The 21,906-nt window shown below is 39.7% G+C and overlaps 1 protein-coding gene across 1 annotated transcript in view; it reads left to right on the forward strand.

Annotated features, from left to right (window-relative positions):
• The window catches only part of Meiob (meiosis specific with OB-fold), an 82,665-nt gene that overhangs the window by 10,423 nt on the left and 50,336 nt on the right, over nucleotides 1–21,906 (forward strand). Inside the window, exons 2-11 of the mRNA XM_036197966.1 lie at nucleotides 556–633; nucleotides 3,698–3,755; nucleotides 5,655–5,786; nucleotides 7,364–7,436; nucleotides 11,222–11,417; nucleotides 13,211–13,311; nucleotides 14,459–14,511; nucleotides 14,600–14,695; nucleotides 17,759–17,857; nucleotides 19,961–20,114. Coding sequence (XP_036053859.1) covers nucleotides 565–633; nucleotides 3,698–3,755; nucleotides 5,655–5,786; nucleotides 7,364–7,436; nucleotides 11,222–11,417; nucleotides 13,211–13,311; nucleotides 14,459–14,511; nucleotides 14,600–14,695; nucleotides 17,759–17,857; nucleotides 19,961–20,114 — 1,031 coding nt within the window. The 5' untranslated portion in view covers nucleotides 556–564. The remainder of the gene's footprint in view (nucleotides 1–555; nucleotides 634–3,697; nucleotides 3,756–5,654; nucleotides 5,787–7,363; nucleotides 7,437–11,221; nucleotides 11,418–13,210; nucleotides 13,312–14,458; nucleotides 14,512–14,599; nucleotides 14,696–17,758; nucleotides 17,858–19,960; nucleotides 20,115–21,906) is intronic.

Consider the following 21,906-nt stretch of genomic DNA (forward strand, 5'->3'; position numbering starts at 1 on the left):
ACCCAGACTGGCCTTGAAGTTACTATGTATCAGATAGAGGATGTGCCTGAGCTCCTGATCATCTTGCTTCTACTTTACAAGTGTGTGCTACTATGCCCAGCTTTTTTGTTTTGTTTTGTTTTTAAAATTTATTTTTATTTTATGTGTATGGGTGTTTTGCCTACTTGTGGGTCTAGGCATCACCTGTGTGCAGTGCCTGTAGAGGCCAGAAGAAGGCATCTGACCCCTGGAACTGAAGTTTTTGATGGTTGTTAGTGGTCATGTAGGTGATAGAACCAAACTTGGGTCCTCTGGAAGAGCAGCCAGTGTTCTCAACTGCTGAGCCATCTCTCTAGTCCCAAGGCTTAGATTTTTTTTTTTCTGAGACAGGGTTTCTCTGTAGCTTTGGAGTCTGTCCTGGACTAGCTCTGTAGACCAGGCTGGCCTCGAACTCAGAGATCCACCTATCTCTGCCGCCTGAGTGCTGGGATTAAAGGGGTGTGCCACCACCACCTTTTTAACAATTTGTTTTCAATATTTAATGTGTACATACAAATTATATCTCCTAAAACACAGATTTAAAGCATGGCAAGCCCCTTTGCGTTGAAGAACTTCACTGCACTTTCAGATCTGCATCCAAATATGGCTAATCTGGTAGGTTTCCATGACTAGTCTACTGACGGTCAAGCATGTGCTCATGAGACTTTATGTAGCAACTTTACATTATATCACCATTGCTGATTCATTGGACAGATGTTTGTATAATTGACAAGTACACAGATACTCATTGAATTAGTATAATTGTGAAAAATTAAATACCCCTAAGCTCTGTATTTATGTCAGCTAAGTGTAAATTAAATTTCCTTTTATCTATAGAGTAGTAGACATAGGATTATAGATATGACTAACAATTATTCAGAACGATGGCTCAGTGGACAAATATGCTTATGTTATGCTTGAGTACTTGAGTTTGATATCTAGAACACATAAGGTGGAAGGAGAGAACTGACTCCTACAGGTTGTTCTGTGCCCATCATATGTTCACTATGCATGTGTTCACATATACACTCACATACACACTATGCAAATAAATGTAATAAAGTCTTTTGTATTATTTTAATAATAAAATAACAAAATTTGTAAATGCTCAAATTTACCACTATAAAATTAAACTGTTTTCATTTAATAGTAGCAATTCTCTAAGAAAATTATCAAAATTTATATTTTTAAGTACTTGCAAATATGTATCCCTAGCTAGCCTGGAACTCACTATGTACACCAGACTAGACTTACAGAGATCTGTCTGCCTCTGCTTCCAGAGTGCTGGGACTAAAGGTATGAACCACCACACCCAGCTGTTTTTATGACTTTTGATGTGGAATTTTGGAGTAAAGATTCCTAGCATACTAAGTCTTATTTAAATAAAATATGGATTGATAAAATGAAGCATTTATTATAAAATAACTACAAAATTACCATATTCCTTGTCCATGAGCAGCTGTGTGTGTGTGTATGTGTGTGTGTGTGTGTGTGTGTGTGTGTGTGTATGTGTGTGTATGTGTATGTCTCTGTCTCTCTGTCTGTTTGTCTCTGTCTCTGTCTCTCTCTTTCTCTCTTTCCCTCCCTCTCTGTAGACCACCAGGCTGACCTTAAAAAACTTTCCATTGTTCTTCCTGCCTCAACCTCTGTGAAAGCTGGGATTACAGATGTGAACTATCAGGTCTGACTTCCAAGCAGTATGCTGTTTATCTGGCTTTTGCAAATCAGATTTCTTAAAATTAATAAACTTATATGTAACATTAACACTTTGCAATGCAAAATTTATTGATATAAAAAAAACCTTATAGTTTTCCTTGAAACAATTTGCTAATTGTCTTTTCAGTTAGAAAGTTTTTAAAATTTTCATTTATTTTTATATGTATGGATATTTTGCCTACATGTGTGTCTGTGTACCACATGAGTTCCTGGTGTCTACAGATGCCAAAAGAGGACATTGGATATTTTGTAACTGGAATTACATACAGATGGTTGTAAGATACCATGTGGGTGTCGGGAATTGAACCCAGGTCCTCTGGAAATACAGCCAATGCTCTTACCCACTGAGCCAACTCTCCAGCCCCAATTAGAAAGTTTTATTCAAGTTTTCTATTAGTGTATTTCTCCAACAAAATTCAGTAAGGTGTGCATGTATATGGAATTTAAGAAATAATATCAATGTGTGTAAATATGATAAGATGGCCAACTGTTCAGCTGGAATGTGATAATCTTAAAGTTTGAGTGTATTTGACTTATTTTTATTTTATATCTATGGGTGTTTTTGCCTGAATATATGCCTGTGTACCACATGTATGCAGTGCCTGTGGAGGTCAGAAGAGGGGATCAGATCCTCTGAAACTGGAGTCACAGACAGTTGTTAGCCACCATGTGGGTGCTGTGAATGGAACATATCTTCTTTAAGAGCAGCATGTGCTCTTCATGGCTGATTCTCTCTCCAGTCCCCCTGACTGTATTTTAAATATCACAAATTGTTGCAAGGTTGAAAACAGTTGCTAGGATTCTTCATTAAAGTTTAATTTTTTCCTTTCAGAAAGATACTTTTATTTGTTGTTTGTTTTTCTACGCTACTTTTATTTCTTAAAGCATGCTTTTTAATATTTAATTTTTCCTTCCTTCCTTCCTTTCTTCCTTCCTTCCTTTCTTTCTTTTTTTGCCCCTGAAGCAGGGTTTCTTTGTGTAGCCTTTATTTATTTATTTTTTAAGCCTTTCCTACATTCACTTTTTAGACCAAGCTGGCCTTGAACTCAGATTTGCCTGCCTCTGCCTCCCGAGTACTGGGATGAAAGGCATGTACTACCACCGCCCAGCAGTGTTTAATTTTTTTTTTTTTTTTTGGCATTCATCAAAGAGAACATTAAAACTTTTGAGGAGATATTAGTATCTCCAAGATTTAAGGCCTAGAACTTTAAGATTTAAGTTTGTTAGTGGCAATATCTAAGTTTGTTACAGTCTATATTATTGCCCAACATATTAGGAATAAGAAGCTAAGCAGACAGACAGTGGTGGTGCACACCTTTAATCCCAGCACTCAGGAGGCAGAGGCTGGTGGATCTCTGTGAGTTCGAGGCCAGCCTGGTCTACATAGTGAGTTCCAGGACAGCCAGGACTACACAGAGAAACCCTGTCTTGAAAAGAAAATTGAAAAAGAAGAAGGAGGAGGAGGAGGAGAAGGAGGAGGAGGAGGAGGAGGAGAAGGAGGAGGAGGAGGAGGAGGAGGAGGAGGAGGAGGAGGAGAAGAAGAAGAAGAAGAAGAAGAAGAAGAAGAAGAAGAAGCAGCAGCAGCAGCTAAGCAGCTTTATGTTAGAAAGCCCTATGAAAAGGAAAGCTTTGAAGACTATGGCAAATTATATTGCATTATACATGTGTTTGGATGAATTCAGTAAAGATTGATAGCTCCCTCTAGTGATTGAAAATAAAGTAGAAACATATTGTGTAAATGATTATATTTGTAATAGCAGCTAACTGTCTCATTACTTTGTACTATTCCTCAGAGAACTGAATATTTATAAAGATTGTTAGATGTTTGTCTGGGATAAATGCATTTAAATATTCCTGTCAAAAATGTTTGTTAGAACTAGTAAAATATAACAAGTCCATGAAATTAAATTTACCATCTACATCTGTGTTTAATACTGGTCTTCTCTACTCTTTTGTTTTTCAGAAAATAATCAGTGTAGTTATTGGGAAAACAGATGTCAGAGGCTTTCCAGACAGAAAAAGCTGAGTCCTGTTTAACTCTTTCTTAATTTTTCATTAAGTATGGCTTACCACTGCTACAAAGTATGTTTACCTGACTATATTTTCTAATGTGTTTAAGGCCAGGCCTTCTGCATGTATGGTCATACTCAATTCAAGGCTGTGTATGTATAAAGACAGATAATATTTTCAGTGATTTGATGTGATATTCTCCAACTATATTTTGAAGGCTTTAGCAACATAGTTAACTAAACTTATCAATTCATTAATTTGTAGTTTCATATTAGCAGATACAATGGTGTCTAAGAGTATGAACTTGGAACTAGATTTACTGGTCTTAGTCACTAAGTGGTTAAGATCTTTCCTACATTCACCCATGAAGAAGGAACCCAGCAGACACAAAAGTTAAATGATTCTTTTTTTATTCTGGGACACAGTCTCACAAAGGCAGCTATGGCTGTCCTGGAACTCACTCTGTAGACCAGGCTGGCCTCAAACTCACAGAGATCCTCCTGCCTCTGCCTTTCAGGTGCTGGGATTAAAGAAGTGTGCCACTACGCACGGCCAATTCAGATGCTTCCAACGACACTGTGTCCAGTGGACCTGTGGGTCATCTCCACATTGGGTGGAGATGGAGAGGGACAAGGCTGAGAGGACAGTGGTCACATGGGACAACAACAGGAACACAGAAAACCTGGTCTTGGTGGCCAATGTCTGTAATCCCAGCACTTGGAGGGCAGTGGCAGATTTAGGTTTTATTTTGTTTAAAAAAATTTTTTTATGTGTTTGAATGTTTTGTCTGCATGTGCCTAGTGCCTGCAGAGACCAAAAGAGGATGTCCAATGCCCTGGGACTGTAGTTACAGATGGTTATGAGTCCCCATGTGGGTCCTCGGAATTGAACCCAGGTGTCAGATCCCCTGGAGACTGAATTACAGGTGGTTGTGAGGTGCTAGATGTGGGTGTTGAGAACTGAGCCCTTAACTGCTGAGCCATCTCTCTAATCTCTCTTATATTACTTTTTAAATTACCAAAAGCAACAGAAAAAAAAAAAACCAAAAAAACAAAAAACCCACTCTGTAAAAGAAAATGCACTTGCTGCCCTCTAGTGGTGTTTTAGTTGCACACATAGTTTTGAAACTACTATTTAGGTATGACTTATGATTTTGGTTAAAGCTTTTCCTAGCTGGGCAGTGGTGGCATACACCTTTAATCCCAGCACTTGGGAGGCAGAGCCAGGCGGATCTCTGTGAGTTCAAGGCCAGCCTGGGCTACAAGTGAGTTCCAGGAAAAAGATGCAAAGCTATACAGAGAAACCCTGTCTCAAAAAACAAACAAACAAACAAACAAGCTTTTCCTAATCTTCTTGGGCCTCCCCTATGAAATAATATTCAATTAGGGTTTTGTGAATATAATAGTTGGGAAATAGGAAATATAAGCTAACATCTGGACTGTTCAGGTCTGCATGTCACTTTGTTTTGAATACACAGGTATGGGAAGAAAAAGGGCCATAGTGAGATCTAGCTACCATGGCTGCTTATTACACTGTACTTGGAAATGCATGAAAGCATAGTGTAGTATAGAATTGCATTAGGGGATGATTAAGTAATCAAGAAGATCCCCAAAAGTCCAAGACCAGTCTGCTCTACCCCACCTCTCTCTCTCTCTCTCTCTCTCTCTCTCTCTCTCTCTCTCTCACACACACACACACACACACACACACACACACACACACACATACACATACACACACACACACACACACACAACCCAAAAAACTAAATAAAACAGGGACTGTACATAGGAAATAACATTTTCTACAATTTTAAATATTTTATCACCACCATCATTATTATTTTGTTGGGTAATCATTTGTTCAAAGTCACATTCACCTGAAATATAAAAGCATTGGTTTTTACTCAGATATTGGATCAGAAAGATACACTTTCAGTTTCACCATCCGTGACTCACCAGACCATTTTGTGAATGTATCCTCCTGGGGCAGTGAAGATTATATCAGGCCACTGTCTGAGAGCTTTAAGGTTGGTGAGTGTGGTAAGTAGGCATTAGTTTTCGTTTGGTTGTATTTTAGAGAAAGTTTTTCTGTGCATGGTGGTACACATCTTAAATCTCAGCACTTGGGAGACAGGGCCAAGTGGATCTCTATGAGTTTGAGGCCAGCCTGGTCTACATAGCAAGGTTCAAGCCAGCCACTGTTACACAATGAGACCCTCTCTCAAAACAAAAAACAAACAAACAAAAAAACAAAAACAAAAAAACCAGCAGGGGTGGGAGAGGGGAAAGTTGGGGGGGAGAGAGACAGAGATAGAATGAAGCTCCCTAGGTCACTTACTTTGAACAAATGGCATTTCCCTTGCCTCAGCCTCCCAGTGCTGAGGTCACAGGCCTCTGCTACCCTCAGTGGTAGAGCACTTGCCTTGCAAGTGCAAGGCCCTGATTTTGGTCCTCAGCTCTGGCAAAAAAAAAAAAAAAGAAAAAGAAAAAAGAAAAAAGAAAAAAGAAAAAAGAAAAAAGAAAAAAAGAAGTGTTCCTCTTACAGTATTATTCTTGAGGTAAGTTTGTGGCTGAGTGGAGTCACAGAAAAGTAAAATACAGTTGTTCTGATCCTTATCAGAAAAGGCCAATGTTAGAAGGCATACTTTCTGAATGTTTCCTGGTACATGGTAAGTGATACTTGTACTAGATGATATTTTGCCATCTTTTGATTATTTCACGTTCCAACTTGCCTCAACTCCGTAATTATTATTATAATCACATATCTTTCTATAGACATATCCTGGGGCCAATAGTTATACTATAGCTTTGGGAACAAGATTTTGTTGGGTCTCACCCATGAAATAACACCCCATTAGTTTTTTTGTGAATGTTAAGGAAGGGGGAAGAGTATAAACTTCACCACTTGATAGATGACAACTCCAGCCTAGATAAGCAATAAGAAAGCATGTGTTCAGTTCTCCTTTTTGTCAGAAAAAAAGGAGGGAAGAGTGATACAGTAATCAAACCATTCTTTTCCAATGCTGCAGTACCAAACACACATTACACATATCAGTTAAGCAGTGCTCGACTCTATGCACTTAACCATGTGTGTTCCAGGGATATGGACAGTCTCTCCTGAGTTGAATGTTGTCGAATGTGTGCGCTATGAAAACAGAAAACTTTGAAGACTTCATGGGCCTAGTACAGTTATAATTCCTTGAATGAATGAGCACCCATGTCTAGAGAGAGGAATTTCCCTATTAAATGTTACAGGTTGACAGTTGTGAGGACAAATAAAATAAAGGATTGTTTGTGAAGTTAGACGTGGAGTAAAGGTCAAGTAAACATTTGTTTTATTGAAGGGCATGTTGTAACCAAATCAAATGTTGGATACAAGAAAATCAATAAAGTAATATTAGTATGGGTCATCTGTTGGGACTTAAAACACAAAGCCCTGGAAATGTTATGTGGGGCCGAATTGATGACTACATTCCAGGAGCCCTTTTCTCATAGTAACGTGAGAAGATGCCTGTGGAGGATGGAACCACGGTGTGAGGATCACTGTTGTGCACACTTAGCTCTCATTAATCTTCTGATGATTTTGTGATGGTACCATACTTTGCCCTCTGTTTTAGTGATAATTGAAAATCCCCTGATCCAAAGAAAGGAGACAGAAAGAGAAGAAAAGTTCAGCCCTGCAACTCCTAGGTAATATCTTTCCAGTCCAGAGAGTAACAATCTTTGTGCTAGAATGATAATATTAATAATTTTGTAGAAAAGTTTTTTTTCCGGTTACCTAATATTAATCATTTTGTAGAAAAGCAGAAAACTTCAGGAGTTGCTCTATTTTAGTTTGACAATTGAGTTGAATTCTCACTTAGAGTATTTATCCTTAAGATAAATGACATAATTTATAATTTTTATAATCACAAAAGTTAATTTTATCTTGACCAAATCAAAAGTCTCCTAAGGCTACCCAAATCCATGGGTGCTCAAATCCCTTGCACACAGCTTAAACACATCCTCCTCTATAGCTGAAATCATCTCTACTTATAACACCTAGTGTCCTTTAAGGGCTATGTGAGTAGTTGTACTATATTTTTATTTGTATTACTTATAGAATTTTATTTTTTCTGAAATGATTGTGTGGGTCTGTGAATGCAGAGTTTTCAGATATGGAGTATTGTGCTAGATTTGTAAAAACAAGACTCCAGTTACAATTAAACTAAACAATTGGAGGGGCTGGAGAGATGGCTCAGCACTTAAGAGCACTTGCTGCCCTTGCAGAGGACTGCATTCACATTAGGCAGCTCACAACAGCCTGTACTACTACTACTACTACTACTACTACTACTACTTCTTCTTCTTCTTCTTCTTCTTCTTCTTCTTCTTCTTCTTCTTCTTCTTCTTCTTCTTCTTCTTCTTCTTCTCCTCCTCCTCCTCCTCCTCCTCCTCCTCCTTCTTCTTTTAGATTTTTCTGTCTTTTTAAAAATTATTATTAAATATGTTTATTTATTGAAATTTTTTTCCATTTTACATACCAACCCCAGTTCTCCTTCCCTCCCCTTCTCCTGCCTCCTCACCTCCCTCCCACTCTGCCCCCATCCACTCCTCAGAGTGGGTAAGGCCTCCCATGGTAGTCAACAAAGTCTGACAACCTGTACTTCTAGCTCTGGGGAAGCTGATGCCCGATTCTGGCCTCTGTGGACACTATAGACACATAAATATACTCCCACAGGCAAAAGTACATACATACAAATAAAGATAAATCTTTAAAAAAATCACTAAACAGGAGATGATAAATGCTGGAATATATATAATATCGTATCAGGCTCTCATTCTACTCACACGCTCTCCTTTATCTTAGGCCAGGTTTTCTGGAAGGAGAACTTGAGAGGAAGATTCTTTACAAGTGGCCTATTGAATCACATGCAAATGACTGTTCTGAGGGTGGGGATGGGGTAAAGTGGAGTAGCAATTTAGTTCAAGTCCAGTTTCTGTGAGTGAGACTCATACAACTCCAGCCTTTGCCCCCAATTCCCAACTTTTAAACCAATAATTCAGCAATGTTAGTAAATTCATAAAGTATTTAACTATTTAAAAAAACCAAAAACCCCCAACAACAACAACAACAACAAAACAAGTGGCCTATTGAGGGAGGGCTCTCAGGAGAACCCTGCAAGAATGGGGTTGGGTGGGGAGCTGCAGCTGGAACTCAGAAGAAAGCTCAGGAGTGTGCCTGTCCCCTCAGAGCAGGACCCTGTCAGGAGGGTCAGAGGTTTTGAACCCTGAATTATCCACTACCTACAGTCCATCCCTCATCAGCTCTTCCAAATAATGCTGGGGTAGGGAGTCAGGAGGAAGCCTCACTCCAAGGTGATCCTGTGCCAGCTAACTCCACGCTGCTCCATAAATGGCTCCGGCTGAGTATGGTGGGCTATGACACGGACACCTGCTCTTCTGACCTCCACTCATGCTTGTCTCTCTGCAGACACTGAGGATTCTCCTTTCCATGAACACCTGGACTCACTGCACTAAGATCCGTCCAGCTTTCTTTTCCCTCTGTGGAGAACATTCTCCTATTGACTTGAATATTTGCTTCTTTGGGTTATCAGTGTCTCAGCTGGAATGTTGCCTCATTTGACCTGCTCATGCATAGAAGCCCTTTCAGTAACTCACCAAGACTTTCCTCCCCACTCTTAGCATTGTAATCCAGATCTCATTCTGAGATGGTTTGATTTATTGTTCTTATGATCCCTGCTCACATATATGAGCTTCATGAGATTAAGTGTATCTTGTATACTGTTCTCCCCATTCCTAGATTAGAGAAGGGCACATAATCGATTCTTAGTAAATATGTATGGAAGGGACACATTTGGCAGACCCAACAAATGTGAAACCTCCTGGCATTTTCCAGAATATCCAGAATAATTAACTTTTAGGTTGGGCAATAGGAAACTGCTGACATTCAGCACATTTTCACCTAAAATAGACGTTATAATAATCTGGCATAGGTGGAATACAGCATGGGCAAGGAAAGGGAGAAGCAGAGATACTTCTCAGATGAAATCCACTTCTTAGGGATGAGTAGGAACAGAGAGTCTTTTATCTGGGAAATAATGTCCTATTCTGCAGTTTGGGAAGATCAGTTTGACTGTAGTGTGGAGGGTGACTCAGAGGAGATGAGTCAGGAGACAAGGGCAATGATTTGGAGAAGAGGTGACAGTGTGAATGAGTAAGGCAAAGTAGGAAGGAGGGACTGGACCAGAGCTCTGTGGAGGAGGGTTTGTCAAGACTGGTGAAAGGAGCCTGGTCCAGGGGAATGGGAACCCCAGGTCCAGTGCACTGTGGGAGTTCTAAGTCTCCTTCACAGGTGGCACTAGAGAAGTAAGCCAAACGGAACTCCTGACCCAGGTACTTAGGTAAAGCAATCGGAGTCATAAAAGCAATAATGATGGCTGGCCAGTTAGCTCAGTTTGTTAGAGCGTGGTGTTAATTATGCCCAGGTCCAGGGCTTGATATGGGGCTAGAGAGATGGCTCAGTGGTTAAGAGCACTGGCTGCTCTTTCAGAAGACCTGAGTTCAGTTCCTAGAACCCACACTGGGGCTCACAGCCATATAACTCCACTTCCAGAGGATCTGATATCCTCTTTTGAAGTCTACTGGTACAAGGCACACATGTGATACACAGACACACATGCAGAGGGAAAAATGCACACGGAAAATAAATGAATCTTTAAAAAGACGAGACCTCAGGCTTTTATAGTCTTAAGCTTTAGAGTAGTTTTTATGCTGTTTAACAGAAAAGGAATCTGCAGCTTCAAGTCTTGGGCAAGGTCCTACAACTAGTATGATTAGAACTCACAGAAAAAAATTCTCAGTATATGTTTTTAATTAAAAGAACATTATTTCACTGAAGAAATATTTAAAGACATATAAAAATACATAGAAAAAATCTTGTATAGTATTATTTGATTTTTTAGGAGTAAAAATATAGGGGCTGGAGAGATGGCTCAGCTCTTCCTGAGGCTTCAAGTTCAATTCCCAGCACCCACATGGTGACGCATACCATCTGTGTGACTCCAGTCCCAAGGGATCTGACACTCTCTTCTGGACTCTGCAGGCACTGCATGCACATAGTTCACAGACACAGATTTAGGGAAAACATTCTTACACATAAAATAAAGATCTCACAAAATTTAATAGTAAAAACATTACTTTCTTAGTGCACTCTAAATTCTAACAAAAGTAACTGAATGTAATTTTGTTTTGTTTTTTAAAACAGGGTCTGCTCTTATAACTCAGGCTGGCCTGGAATTCCTTACCTATACCTTGGTGACCTTAAACATACGTTAGTCCTTCTGCAAATTAGACCTGCTTCCCAAATGCTGGGATTATAAATGTTGGCTACCACACCTAGCTATATAATTTAATGTGAACCAAAGTATTGTTTTAATTAACAATAATGTGCTGGCTTTTGTGTTTTCCTTTAGTAACTGGAAACTATTGCTCAGTGAGAATCACTCAATGGTAAAAGTTTGTTCCCCTTATGAAGTGGATACCAAGTTACTTTCTTTGATATACTTGCCTGTTAAAGAATCTCGGGATTATTACTCATTGGCTGACATTGTTGCAAATGGACACAGTCTTGATGGGAGGATTATTAATGTGCTTGCAGCTGTGAGGTCGGTAAGTCAGAAAATCAGTAAGTTAAAACCTTAGCAAAGCTCCCTGCATTTTGGCAGGGCACTCTGTGACTTGATTTATGTTTAGAATGTGGTAAGCACCAGATGGGAAAATTTTTTCTCTTTACTTTGGTAGTAAGTTGAATTAAGAAAATAACATTTCTCATGATAAAGAAATTAGCATTTTATCTATGAATCACTAACAAAATAAAATCATACTTGATTGCTAATTGCAGCATGCACTATTATAAGTGATCCATTAGGTCTATGAAAGTTTTGTATACTGGGTTAAACAAAGGCATAAATGAAAAGGATAAACTTATTGACATGAACAGCCATAGGTTCTTCAAACAAGTCAAGGAATCACCTGTGCATGTGTGTTCTCAGAGTGACTCAGAGGGAGGAGGGTGGGAGAAGACCTAGTAGACGGCAGTGGGAGCTGCTGTGGTAAAGTGCTGGTGAGAAGCAGGGCACAGTGCCCACACCAGCAGGAGTCACCACAACTTCTGTCCATCAGCGTCTGGCTCAGCAGCTGTGACAAGCTCTGAGCCGTTGAACAGACAAAGGCACTACAGAAAATTTAAAGGTGGACCTCAAAAGTATACTTTGAAGGGCTGGGAGTGTGGCTCCATGTACACCCAATCCCCACCCCCAAAAAGTAAGCCTTCACCAAAATATAGCACGTGCAGAAAATGGTTGTTTAGGATAGAGAATCTGATACTCTATATGACAGTCTTGAAATTTAGGCAAAATCACCCTGTGAGCCATTTCAGACAACCACTAGTTGTTTCCTTGAAGTCCTTTAATAATGTTATCATTTCATGTAAAACCTCGAAAACAGCCCCCTCACTCCATGAGCATGGCACCCTCTTGTACGTCATATCACTCCTTGTATGCCTTTCAGCTCCCCATTTGACTTGTCGACCCCAACGTCAGTATTTTACTTACTCCCTTGTTATGGCTGACCTCTCCTGCCCTCTGACCTTTTGTTTCTTCTGACCTTCTTCTGAAGATCCTGTTTGATGGAGCCTTTGCATTTTTCTTCAGATATTTCCCGCAGTGGTGATAATAGCTTAGAAGTGGGTCAGTGACTATTCTTGGGGCCTTTCCTTGAGGCCACCAGAGATGCTTACTTTTCTCTTTTTCTTTTCCTCTCTCCCTTTCTTTTCTTTCTCTTTTCTGTTTCTCTCTTTCTTCTCTCTCGTTCTCTCTTCTCTTTCCTTCTCTCTCTCTCTTACTTATTCATTCATTTAGTTAGTTAGCTAGGCTTTTTTTTTTTTTTTTTACCCTGAAGCTGAGGACCAAACCCAGGGCCTTGCCCTTGATAGGCAAGTGCTCTACCACAGAGCTAAATCTTCACCTGTTTCTCCCTCTCAAGTGCTGGGAGTAAAGGTTTGCATCACCACACCTGGCTTTATGTATTAGAGTCAGTATCTTGCTGTGTAGCTCAGGCTGGCCTTGAACTCAATGACAATCCTGCCTCAGTCTTCGAACTGCTGGAATGATAGTTGTCTGCCAGCACACCTGGCTGTCCTGGTATCTTGACAGATAATTTTTATTCATCTCCCCTTTGAGCACATACATCTATCTGTATTCTCTCTTCAAAGTGTCCAAATTTATAAGGCTAGCTAGGTACACCTAGTTTAGGCAGAAAGTACATTCAGATAATCAGATATTTATTAGTGATTCTTTCCTTGTTAATATTTAGAATTTCATGGTTGAAAGGAAACTATTTGATTATATTTAAGTACCTTCACATCTGTAGGAGAGGAACAATAATTTCCTTTAATTTCCAAGGTTGGAGAGCCAAAATACTTTACAACTTCAGACCGAAGAAAAGGCCAGAGGTGTGAAGTTAAACTCTTCGATGAAACAGAGCCATCTTTCACAATGACATGGTAATCTCCCACATCTGTCACTAACTGTGACATCTTGTTCTTATCACTGAGACAGAAAACTTTCATTTTATAAAAAAAGTTATATCAAGAGGTATAATAATAAGAGATGAGCAACACTTGCAAAAGCAAACTTTTTAAAAAAGATTTATTTATTTATTTTATATACAGTATTCTGCCTGCATATGTCCCTTCAGGCCAGAAGATGGCACCAGATCTCATTATAGATGGTTGTGAGCCACCATGTGGTTGCTGGGAATTGAACTCAGGACCTCTGGAAGAGCAGCTATGTTCTTAACCTCTGAGCCATCTCTCCAGCCCCGCAAACTTCTTTCTTGAAGGCTGAGATTTTTTCTGTATGCAACCTTAGATGGCATAGGTTCACTTAGAAGCACTCCACTGTGACAAGTTCTATTATTCTGCTTCATAACAAATAGTGTTGCTTTATTGGGGTCTACTGATGAGGAGCAAGTAAAACTTTTTGAGATTCACTGGTACCCTGGAGATAGGCTACACTCTAAAGTCTTGAAGATTATGATTCCTGATGCCTCTGCCTGCAAGTGCCATTACCTATCAAGTCCTCTGAGCTATGTATCCATTTGGGAGACACAACTGTAGTGGTTAGAAAACTTGACTTTGAAGATTTTAGGCCTTGAATCATTCAGTTCTAAGTAACCAAGTGCTGGGCAAATAAAGGACTTGTGGAGTAGATGTTAGAGCTTAGTACATGCTGAAAACCGACTTCTTGCATAGGTGTTAAGTATGATGTCTTGGGCCTCGGGGATGACTTGGCCAGTAAAGACACTTTCCAAGCAAACCTGGCAACCCAAGTTTGATCCCCAGAATCTACATAAAGGTAGAAGGAGAAAACTGACTCCATGAAGCTGTCCTCTGACCTCCATGAATATGTTGTGGCTTGAGTGCACATATGTGAGCACGTGTGTGCACACATATACATACAGTAGTAATAAATTAGAAAATTTAAAGTATCAAGTCTTAACCTCTTTGGTTACCTGGAAATCGTTAACCCCAGTCACTAAGGCAGTTTTTTTTCTGTTTTGGGGGTTCTTTTGAGGGGAGGTGTAAATATGTCACAGCCAGATTTTTCTAATGTATTCACTTTGTTTCACTTCTTTTTAAACAAATGCAGCTGGGATAATGAATCCATTCTACTTGCACAGAGCTGGATGCCAAGAGAAACAGGTCTTATAATTTTATGATTGTGTTGAAAATATCTATCATTTATCACCCCTCATATATTAACTTTAAAAATGGCTTCTTCCCCAAACAGTAATATTTGCCTCAGATGTAAGAATAAATTTTAACAAATTTCAGAACTGCATGGCAGCAACAGTAATCTCAAAAACCATTATCACAACTAATCCAGGTAAAATGCTTTCTGTTTTTCATTCTTTTGGAAGTGGTCATGAACATATGCCAATATTTGTACAATGTATTTAAGAACCAAACTGCAGATTACATTTTAAAAATCTTTTCACTTAATGGTAGTTGAAGAGGATTGAGGTAACTCATCCCTAATGATTTCCTCTAATCAGGCCCTGCCTCCTGATAGCCATTTAGCTATGAGTTCATCAATAGATGAATGCATTGATGAGGTCAGGGCTCTTATGAACTAATCACCTCTCAATAATGTCTCCAGCCTGGGACTAATCCTACAACAACAGGCTTAGGGGACATTTTATATACAAACCATGACACAATATTCACCTTTTTATGGTGAAACACAAAATACGTTCTTAGTGCTCTTTAGGAATGCAGCCTGAGGCTCAGCAGTGAAGAGAATATGTGATGAGTTGAGTTCCCAGCACCCACATCAGGCAGTTCACAACACCTGCAACTTCCAGGGGATGTGATACCCTTTTCTGACCTCTGTGGGCACCTACACATGTATGCTATACCCTGCACAGACACATATATGTGCATATAATTAAAAATCTTATTTTTTTTGAGACAAGGTTTTACTGTGTAGCACTCAATGGCCTGGAACTCACAAAGGTCTGCTGCTTCTGCCTCCCAAGTGCTGGTATTGAAGGTGTGCAAAAAGAAACCTTTCTTAAGAATTGAATGTAGCATACTATCCTATTATGTGGTATTATTAGCTATAGACACTATGTTGTACAACACAGTTCTTGAATTTACATTGTCAAGGATGTAAATTTAGCAGACTATAAAGGTGTTTAAACTTGGCTGGTTGTTTTAAATCAGACATATTTTAATTTCCTGGGCCACACCTACCTACCTTGTAGAAATGGCTTAGATACTTATCACAGATAACATGTTACCTTTTTCCTTGTGGTTTTCCTGCCTTGAGAGTATTCATTAGAGCGGGAGGGAATTCTGTCTTTCCTGTGGACAGTCTGAGCCATGCTCTTTAAGGTGTCCATTGATTTGACTGCTGCAGCCCTCTTAGCATTGCTCCCCTCAGTGTCTAGCAGTTCTAATGGGACTTTGAAACATTCATTCATTCACCCATTAATTCACAAATGCTCATAGAATGCTTTTCGTGCACCAACTCTGTATATAACCTCAGTGTTTCTAGAACAGGACAGGGGGCGGTGGAAGGTCAGGTGGGTGTAAGGATAGTCATGGCGTTGGACATTGGTAGACACGATGAAAAAGCACAACCCGTGTTCATGGGAAATATGCCCTCGATTTGAGAGAGAACAGGATAGGACATACGTAATGGGAGCGGAGGGGAACTCCTACGTCTGCCCAAGGGAGTTAGAAGAGTGTAGGCACTATCAGCACCATAGTGGCAAGTTCAAGTGGGACTTGCAACTAAAGAGTTGTGTTGGAGGCTGGGGTCTTGGGACTGATGGGCATTAGAATCCTGTGAAGACCCTTTCAAAGGGATTTTCTTGCCGTATGGCAGGCCACATCGTTACTCCTGAGAAAACTCATATTCTAATTTGAGGAACAAAGCTTTAAAATGACATTAAAGACATTTTCAAAGCTAGCCATGGAGCCAGGTCTGATGCTTCACACCTTTGATTCCAGCACTTGGGAGGCAGAGGCAGGCAGCTGTCTGAATTTGCAGCCACAAGTGAGACCCTGTCTTGAAAACACAAACAAAAACCAGAACAAAACACAAAACCACCACCACCACCAACAACAAAAATAAGCTAGCCATTGTCATGTGTTTCTATAATCCCAACACTTGGAAGTCTGACACATGAAGATTCTGAGTTTGGATCAGCCTGAGCTACCCATATCTTTCCTCAACACAAACAAATATATTTGTGGGTAGTTAAAACAGGGTTTCTTTGTGTAACCTTGACTGTCCTGGAACTCATTCTGTAGACCAGGCTGGCCTCAGACTCATAGAGCTCCACCTGCCTCTGCCTCCTGAGTGCTGGGATTAAAGATGTACATACCCACTGCCTGGCTAACAAATATAGTTTTTAAAAGTAAATAAAAAAGAGAAAAGAAAAGAATATAATATTCAGAAAATCTTGCTGGCCATGTCTGGTAATCTGAGTTCATTCCTTGGAACCTTTGTATAAGTAGGAGAGGATCGACTCAGGAAAGTTGTCCTCTAACTTCTACATGAACATAGTGGCATGTGTGTCCCCCATCATGTGTCACACACACACACACACACACACACACACACACACACACACACACACACACACACACACACACACACACACACACTGATAGCAACAAATTAATAAAATTATTTTTTAGATTCGTTATTTTATATGTGAGTGCTTTGTCTGCATGTATGTATGTGTACCACATGTGCGTGTGTTGCCCTCACATGCCAGATGATGGCATTGGATCTCCTGGGACTGGAGTCACAGCTGGGGTGAGCCACCACATGGGTTCCAGGAACCAAACCTGGGTCTCTGCAAGAGTAGTAAGCGCTCCTAACCACTGAGCCATCTGTTGGGACCTTAGAATTATTTTTAATCAGGAAATGAATAAAATATGAAAATGAAAAAGGAACACACAAATGACCTATAATTGTATCACATAGAAATAATTTTGCATTTCTATTTCTCCAGATACTTTTATATATTCACATTTTTCAGTTTAAAAGCGTCTGGGGGGTGGTGGTGGCACACATCTTTAATCCCAGCACTCAAGGAGGCAGAGGCAGGCAAACCTCTGTGAGTTCAAAGCAGCCTGGTCTTCAGAGTGAGTTCCAGGACACCCAGGGCTACACAGAGAAACCCTGTCACAAAAAACCAAACAAAACAGAAAAGAATCATACTACATTTTCAGTAGCAACAGCTGCAACATCTTTCCATATTGATTCACTTTGCCTCACAGTGTTAATGTCTTAATGATAAGTCTGTTGGATTATGATCTTATGTGGTATCGTGTTTTACACTGAAGATAATTTTAGATGCTAAATTTAAATTTGTAGTAATTTAAAAGATAATTATTTGGCCTTTTCCTTATTATGCATTTTCAATTTAAGATACACCAGAAGCCAATATCCTGCTGAATTATATAAGAGAAAATAAAGAAACAGATGTGGCTGATGAAATAGACAGTTACTTGAAAGAATCCATAAACTGTAAGTGACCTTGTAGATGAGAAAGAGAGATGGAGAGAGAGATTAGTTTTCACTGTTGGGGGTCAAATGAGGACCTCATGCATTCTAAGCAAATGTTGTTTCATTGAGTTGTGTTCCTAGCTCCTCTTTTGATTTCTTTTGTTTTAAATTTTTTTTTTCTGAGTCAGGGTCTCTCTATATAACCCTGGCTAGCCTGTAACTCACTATCTATACCAGACTGATAGCTGCCTGCCTCTGCCTCCTTATTGCTGGGATTAAAAGTATGAGCCACCACACCTGGCTTTAAAACTTATTTACTTATTTCTTTATTTTTAAAATATTTATTTATTTATTTATTTATTTATTTATTTATTATACAGTGTTCTGTCTGCATGTCTGCCTGCAGGCCAGAAGAGGGCACCAGATCTTGTTACAGATGGTTGTGAGCCACCATGTGGTTGATGGGAATTGAACTCAGGACCTCTGGAAGAACAGCCAGTGCTCTTAACCTCTGAGCCATCTCTCCAGCCCTATTTATTTGATATGCATAGGAGTTTTATCTGCATGTATATCTGTGTACGATGTGTAGCTACAGAAGCCATAAGAGGCTGTTGAATCCCCTAGAACTGGAGTTACAGATGGTTGTGAGCCACCATGTGGATACAAAGAATTGAACCTAGGTCTTCTGCAAAAGCTTTCTTAGCCACTGAGTCGTCTCTCTAGCCCTTAATTTTTTAATGGGTGAGTTTATATTAATATTATCCAATCTGGGGGCTGAAAAGATGGCTCAGTGGTTGAGAGAACTGATTGTTTTTCCAGGTGACCCGGCTTCAGTTCCCAGCACCTACATGACAGCTAACAACTGTCTGTAATTCCAAGATCTGACCCCTCATACAGACATACATGCAGGCAGAACACAAATGCAAATAAAATAAAAATATTAGCCAATCTGAGAGACCTAATGACTCTTTCCTCAGGCAAGTGCAATGTTCACAGAGTTTGGCAGAAAGTATTGTATTCATGAGACCTTGAGTTCAACTCATATATGTATACATATATGTATATATGTAATCCAGATGTTCTGGATGAGTCTCCATGCCCTACTCTTCTTAGCTTTTGTTTTTTGTTTTGAGACAGGGTTTCTCTGTGTAACAGCCCTGGCTGTCCTCAAACTCACTTTGTAGACCAGGCTGGCCTCAAACTCAGAGATCCGTCTGCCTCTGCCTTCTGAATGCTGGAATTAAAGGCTTAGCTTTTAAAATTCTTTTCTTTTAATTTATTCTTCTTTCACACAATACATCCCAACCACAGCCTCCCTCTCTCTAGTCCTCCCTGTCCCCCACCTTTCCTTTCTCCCAGATTGACTGCTTCTATGTCTTCTTTCAGAAAAGAGCAGCCTTCCCAGTGATACCAACTGAAAATGGCTTAACATGATGCAGTAAGACTAGGCACAGACCCTCATATCATATTAAGGCTGGATGAGGCAATCCAGTAGGAGGAAAAGGGTCCCAAGAGAAGGCAAAAGAGTCAGACACCCCCACTCTCAGACTTAGGACTCCCACAGACACCCCAAGCAAAACAACCACAGCATGTATGCAAAGGACCCAGTACAGACCCAAGCAGGCTTCAGTCTCTGTGAGCTCCTATGAGCCCTGCTTAGTTTATTCTGTGGGCCATGTTCTCCTGGTCTCCTCAACCCCTCTGGCTCCTACAGTCCTTGTTTCCTCTTCTGCAGGATTCCCAGAACTCTGCCTAGGGTTTGGGTGGGGGTACTGCATCTGCTCCCATCAGCTCCTGGAAGAAGTCTCTCTGATGATGATTGGGCGAGACCACTGATCTAGAGTTCTAGTGGCCAGCATGGCTTCTCTCTTCTTACCTTATTAATGCTATCACTTGATAATTAGAAATTCTTCATTCAATAAAAGCTTAATTTCTCATTCTTTTTCTTATTTTGTGATGTTCATATCCACTATTTAATCACATTTAAATAGCTAATAGAGTGTCATTCTATTGTCTTAGCAACTTAAATGTCTTCCATGTATTTCATTGTTTTCCTATTGGGACATAAGCCTTTGCCCTATCTGAGAACATATATAGAATTGTAATACTTGTTTTTATTTTTAGTAAACACAATAGTTGATGTCTATACAGTGGAACAGTTGAAAGTAAAAGCTCTGAGAAATGAAGGAAAAGCTGATCCTTTCTATGGCATCCTCTATGCTTACATTTCTACACTGAACATTGATGATGAAACTACCAAAGTAGTTAGAAATAGATGGTAAGTAGACATTATTTTTAACAAATTCATGTTTGTAAAAAATAACTATTGTTAACAAAGTTAAACTCTAGTAGTTAAAACTATTCTTTGCCTTAACAGTGATTGTATGAAACAAGTTTTTATATAAATAAACCATAATTAAATGTTTCTATAACAAAAATATATTCTGTGTTGGATAGTTTTATGTCAACTTAACACAACTAAAGTTATCTGAAAGGAGAGAACCTCAATCAAGAAAATGTCTCCATAAGACTAGGCGTTCTCTCTCTCTCTCTCCCTCTCTCTCAGAGACAGGGTCTTAATATGTAGCTCTGACTGTCCTGGAACTTGCTCTGTAGACCCGGCTGGCCTCAAACTCTCAGAAATCCACCTCAGGCATTTTCTTAATTAGTGATTAATGGGGGGGGGGCAGTTCATTGTGGATGGTGCCATCCCTAGGCTGGTGGTCCTAGGTTCTATAAGAAAGCAGGATGAGTAAGCCATGGGGAATAAGCCAGTAAGCAGCACTCCCTCATGGCTTCTGCATCAGTTCCTGCCTCCAGGTTTTGCCCTGTCTGAGTTCCTGTTCTGGCTTCCTTCAATGAGGGACTACTGTAGTCAGACGTTTCTCTGTCCTGACCTCCTGCTCCCTGTCTCAGTAGCTTCTTCCAAATTACCACACAGAGACTTAATATTATTTATAAATGCTCAGACAATAGCTCAGGCTTGGTACTAGCTAACTCTTACATTTAAATTAACCCATATTTCTATCTATGCTTTGCCACATGGCTTATGGCTTGTTACCTCATTTTCTACATGCATGTCCTGTCCTGTTTGCTTGGCAGATGGCTGGCATCTCTCCTGACTCTGCCCTTCCTCCTTCCAGAGTCCTCTGTGTCTGGTTGTCCCACCTATACTTCCTGCACAACTACTGGCCTGTCAGCTTTTTATTAACCAATGAGAGCAATACATATTCACAGTGTATAGAAGGATTATTCCACAGCATTTCCCCTTTTAACATAGTAAAACTATATATATAACACAGAACAGTTATTAAGTAATAATTACAGTTAAAATATCCAGTCCAAGTCCATTTGTATTTTAGAAAATATTATCTATCTTATATTTGTGAGTCCAAAGTTTTGTACCTAATTTACCTTTTATTGTAACTAAGGAAAACTATAACTATAAATATCTTGTTTTCAATTCCATCAAAGACCCCAGAAGGGTGAAATTTTACCTAACAACAGGGACATCTTGCTGCCTGGACAGTCACCCAAAGTTCCTCTATAATGTTGGGGCATCCAACTCTGGCCTACAGGCCTATCATATCTGACAGGCTTTCCTGTGAAGCAGGGAATGCTGAAGGACTGTCTTACCTTGTCTTGGCAAAGTTTGGCATTCACCTTTCTTGCATCTTGCTAGTTCAGTTTGGACAGTATATTGTCAGCAATTGAGGCAAGGGCAGTTTCTTGCTCTAGTGGCTAGCTTATGCCATAAGGAAAGTAAGCTCCATATGGAGTTTCTTTGATGCCCATCATCTTCTCTGAAATAGATTGGTGCTTCCAGGAGCAGACGTGTCTCACTGTCATGAAAAGTCTTAGGTTATTGAACATATTAAATGTCATATTCTGTAGGTCTTTGAAGTGTTTGAAGACCATATATCTAAATATATCTGTGTATGACCTTGAAAACATACCTAACATGACTATTAATTAGTTTGACTATTATAGATAACTATAATCTGTATTTCTTAATTATACATTATACTTTTAACTGAGCTACATAAGCACAATACCCCCAAAGTAGAAAT

The sequence above is a fragment of the Onychomys torridus genome, chromosome 8, assembly GCF_903995425.1.
Source record: "Onychomys torridus chromosome 8, mOncTor1.1, whole genome shotgun sequence".
Taxonomy (NCBI): domain Eukaryota; kingdom Metazoa; phylum Chordata; class Mammalia; order Rodentia; family Cricetidae; genus Onychomys; species Onychomys torridus.